Consider the following 4983-nt stretch of genomic DNA (forward strand, 5'->3'; position numbering starts at 1 on the left):
GAGAGAGAGAGAGAGAGAGAGAGAGAGAGAGAGAGAGAGAAAGGAGATAAGTAGGCTGACCAGGCAGGCCTGGGACGTGGCACAATGGTATAATGCTTGCTTAATATACAGAAGACCCCAGGTTGAATCCCCAGTATTAGAAAAGGAAAAACAAACAAGCAAAAGCATAGGCCCAATATTTGCCGGTCTAGTGGCTTACTAAACCCAGAACCTAGGATACTGAGGGAAGAAGATTGCCACAAGTTTGAAGTCAACCTGGGCTATAAAATAAGCCAAAACAAAACACAGCCAACCAAATGTCACATATCTGTAATCTTAGCAGAAGGAGCAAGAGTCATTCTTGGTTGCAGAGAACTTTATAGGGAGTTTCCATCTGTGATCATCCCAGTCCTCAAAACAAGTTGTTTGCAGAGATGGATGGCTCAATGGTTCAGAGCACTGTTGCTTTTACAGAAAATTGGGGTTCAACTTCCAACAGCCAGAGGATAGCTCACAACCCTTTGTAACTCTAATTCCAGGGGTCCAGTCCCTCCTCTGGCCTTCTTGGGACACATGCAGGTAAAATTCGTACACATATAAAATAATAGAAGTGATACTTTTTTATGAAGAGGAGAAGAAAGAAGGGCCCGGACACATTCTGTTTCCCAGAAGGATCAAGACTTGACGGTCATCCTGGGCTACTCAGAATACAGCATTTAACTCTATCCTGGGCTATGTGAGTTCCTGCCTCAAAACAAAACAGTACTGAAAAAAAATAAATGTTGTGTGTTAAAGCATACTGTGAAAACAACCCAGAACAGGAAAAATAACTGCACATATCTCATTAAAGATTTGTTACTATAATATGTATATAATTTAGACTCTAATAAAAACAGAGGATCCAATTGAAGATGGACAAAAGTTCACTTCTCCACAGATATACAGTGACCAATAAGCGCGCGCACGCACGCACACACACACAAACACACACACACAATGCTCTGCATCATTAATGACCATAATAAAATCAGGGCTGAGGCATGTAACCTACTGGTAAAATACCTTGCTTAGCATGTGCAAGTCTCTGGCCTTGATCTCCAGCACTCCTCAAGAGAAACACAAAAGGTACATTTTATTGCAGTATAATGGCTAAAATTAATAGTCACTAAGTCTTAACCAGGGTGTGAGGAGATTGGAACTCTTATATGCTAATGCTGGCAAGATACTCAAATAGTTGGTCATGGGACTATTTCTCATGTTCACACTGGAAAAGAACAAAAGTGCAGGCTGACACAAAAACTTGCACACAGATGTTCACAGTGTAGTATTTCTCATGGCTGAAAGGCAGAAGTGGCCCAGCTGTGCATCAACAGATGATAGGTATGAAGTATGGTATATCTATTGTGGCATATATTATAGTATGCCCATGGCCACGGAAAGGAATGAAGGATGACGATTCAGTACAAGGGTCATGAACTCTGAGCAGGTGAGTCTGTTCAGGTAGAGAGTTGTGGTTACTAAGGGGAGCAGATTGAGGAGCTAGGAAAGTGACAGCTGAGAGCACAGTGTTTCTTTGTGAAGCTGTGAAAACTGGTCTCAGATGTACTGTGGTAGTTATTGTACATTCTGTGAATGTCCAAGAGCCATTGGGATATAAATTGACAGTTGAAATGAGCAAATTGTGGAGAAATCGAACTACATCTCATTAAAACTTTCTGACAAGGAGCCTAGCCAAACTCTTATTCACCATGGTGATTACTCTTGATTGCTAGCTTGAAAAGATTTAGGATCGCCATGGAAACAAACTTCTGGGTGTGTCTGTAAGAAAATTTTAGATTAGATCCAGGTGGGAAGGGACAAGGAGCCAAGACTAATTGTGTGGGCCAAGTCCCAGACTAATGGAAAGGAAGAAGGGGTGCTGAACAGCACTCCTCCCTCTGCTGCTCGGCTGTGGACTCCTGCTCAGCTGCCTCGCGTGCCTGCTGCCAAGACATCTCTTGCAGGGGCCAGGGCAAACCTTCCTTTGTTACACTGTTTGTCAGGTATTTTGTCACAGCAATAAGACACTACCAGATCTGTTCAGTAACTAGTATTTATAGCTGTGCGTTGCCAAGGCCAACTGAAGTGGTGGGTTGGAGTCAGAGAAGACTAAATAACTGAAATTTTTTGTCATAGTAATTTTTTTTGTTTGTTTTTTTAAGACAGGATTTCTCTGTGTAGCCCTGGCTGTCCTGGAACTCACTCTGTAGACCAGGCTGGCCTCGAACTCAGAAATCCGCCTGCCTCTGCCTCCCAAGTGCTGGGATTAAAGGCGTGCGCCACCACCGCCTGGCTTGTCATAGTACTTAAGTGACATTTTTCTTCTCATATTTATTTAGAGAGCAGTTCTTAATTCTAAAGCTGAGCAACACATGTACATTTTAAAACACCGATCTCTATTGATCGTGCCCACTTCTGCTTTATCTATTTTGGTGATCCTTCCCATCTTTTACACTCCCAGGGCGTTTACACCTCGAGGGTCCTGATGCTTCAGGAGCTGTCGGTGCACATCGGGAAGCTGAATGCTGAGGCTGTTCGGGGTCAGTGGGCCAACCTCTCGTGGGAGCTGCTCTATGCCACCAACGATGATGAGGAGCGGTACAGCATCCAAGCTCACCCACTGCTGCTGAGGAACCTCACCGTACAGGCTGCTGACCCTCCTTTGGGATACCCAATCTTCTCTTCTAAACCTCTCCCTATACATTTGTGTTAGTCCATTTTGACATCCAAGTGCAAGCACATCAGAGGAGGCTCTAACTGAAAAGTAGGAGTGTAAGTGTAATTTCACTAGACTTTCTCTGCCCCAAGAATGCCTGAGAGAAAACCAAAGGTCTCCAAGCTGTTTCTCAGCCATTCGAATGACTCAAACAACAGGTCCTCTGTGTCTAACATGGGTAAAAGTAGTTGGCCAATATTTGTGCTGTATGAGTTCTGATTGGTTTTGGTAGCTAGAGACATTTGTACAAGAGTAGATGGGTTTTGTACTGCTTTGTTAAATGTCTGAAATGTGGTTTGTCTTTTAAAAAGTCAACAGGTATGTAATTACATAGTTAAAAGACATTCATATCAGTGTTTTTAAATAATAATGAATCTTTGTAATGGTTAACATAACGTGTACATATATTTATTTGAAGTGTAATTAATTTTTAGTATTTTTGAATGTACTGTTTTAGCATTTAACATGGTGTGAACAGTTCCATTCAGTGTATTCATTTTTCATATACTTTGCTTGGAAACCATAAACACTTGAAATAAAATCTCACCAGCTAAAGTTTGTTCTTTGTCTTTGGAGAGGGATATCCACGTGTGTAGGTGCCTGCCCATTTGTGTGGAGGCCAGAGGTCAGCCTCAGGCAGTCTCTCTCTCAGAGACTCGGGCTTGCTGAGTTGGCTAGGCTGGCCAGCCAGTGAGACCATCCTGTGTCCAGCTCTGCAGCAGCGGGATTAGAAGTACCTGCCTCCATGCCTGGCTTTTTACATGAGGGCTGGAGAACATGGTCGTCCTGCCAGGATGGCAAGCACTTTACCAACCAAGAGACCATCCCAGCCTCTCTCCAACAAATGATTACACATCTTTCCACACATTTCTGTCATATGTAAATGAAGCAGGCTCTTCATTCACCACGAGTGTCGTCACAACCAGAAGACGTCCCATAGTTCTGACTTCATACACAACACTGACAACTGAATTACCCAGTGGGATCACCAGTGCTGCAAGAATATGAGCTGAAACATGGGAATATAGGGAAATTTCCGTAAAGTGACGATCAGAATTTCATTATTATCCTCTCACCACCTAGAAGTGAGTTACAGTTACCTGCAGGGAAGAGGGACAACGGGTGGGAGCCTCAGCGGAAATGAACTTGCTTTATTCCTTACTTGACTTCTAACTAAACCGGCAGGAACTCCCAGAATCTCAAGATAATATGCATCATCTTTAGACTGGCTGAACTTACAAAACTTACTATAGTTTGTAACTAGCCCAGTTACTGGACTAGTTTATTTATCTTTTTTTTAATTTATTTATTATATGTAAGTACACTGTAGCTGTCTTCAGACACCCCACAACAGGGTATCAGATATCATTACAGATGGTTGTAAGCCACCATGTGGTTGCTGGGATTTGAACTCATGACCTCTGGAAGAGCAGTCAGTGCTCTTAACCACTGAGCCATCTCACCAGCCCCTAGTTTATTTATCTTACACCTTAAACTGGTTTAACTACCCAGCTGTGGTTTATCTGATCGATTTATTAGTTGAGCAACATTGTATCTTTTCTCATGCAGAAAAGTGTCCACATGAGGTTAAGCACCCTTTGTAATGATCAGTTTTAGGGGTTGCATTAACATTATTGGACTTTTCCCCCAAATGATAGTAATTTTAAATTGCTTGAAGGTTTTCATCATTAACATGGAATGCCAAGCCTGGCCTTCCCTGGCTTTGCATTATTCTAAAATGATCACATACTCACATATTTATCCATTTCATTTTTTGTGTTTTGATTCTTGTATTTTTGGGGGGTTCACTTTTTTTGGGGGGGTGGATTTTGATTTATCGGTATTTTTGTTGTTTCATTTGTTTTAGTGATTGAATTTTTTTTTAACTTTTCATTAATTCTTTGTGAATTTCACATCATGCGCCCCAGTCTCACCCATCTCCCATCCTTCCATATTTATCTTCCACATTCGCAACCTTCCCTTCAAAAGAAAAATAATAATAATTAAAAAATAAAAAAATCTTGCTATGGAAGCTGCAGTGTGTCATGCAGGACACCCTTTTGCCCAAACAGCTTTACTTGCAAAGGTTTATTGCAGTGAGTCGTCGAGAGGTCAAGGCCTCTGGCTTCTGCCACAGTCAATACTGGCTCCTCATCAGGTCTCTCCTCAGATACACTGTTATTGCATTGTGTTGTGGAGATTCTGCAACTTCAGTTCTGCAGGACTGACCCCTTCACAAGCTGCAACAG

At 42.1% G+C, this 4983-nt stretch overlaps 1 protein-coding gene across 2 annotated transcripts in view; it reads left to right on the forward strand.

The window, feature by feature from the left end:
- Pcnx4 (pecanex 4) overlaps nt 1-3289 on the forward strand; it is a 43523-nt gene extending 40234 nt beyond the window's left edge. The window contains exons 11-12 of one of the 2 annotated variants that reach the window (XR_003714134.1): nt 519-715; nt 2480-2569. Coding sequence is in view for 1 of the 2 variants with exons in the window: in XM_028789264.1 (XP_028645097.1) it covers nt 2480-2731 (252 nt within the window). In the remaining variant the exon portion in view is untranslated. Of the gene's footprint in view, nt 1-518; nt 716-2479 lie in introns of both variants that reach the window. The other variant, XM_028789264.1, reaches the window with a different exon arrangement.
- Nucleotides 3290-4983: the final 1694 nt, after the last annotated feature.

The sequence above is a fragment of the Grammomys surdaster genome, unplaced genomic scaffold, assembly GCF_004785775.1.
Source record: "Grammomys surdaster isolate TR1022 unplaced genomic scaffold, NIH_TR_1.0 127, whole genome shotgun sequence".
NCBI lineage: Eukaryota > Metazoa > Chordata > Mammalia > Rodentia > Muridae > Grammomys > Grammomys surdaster.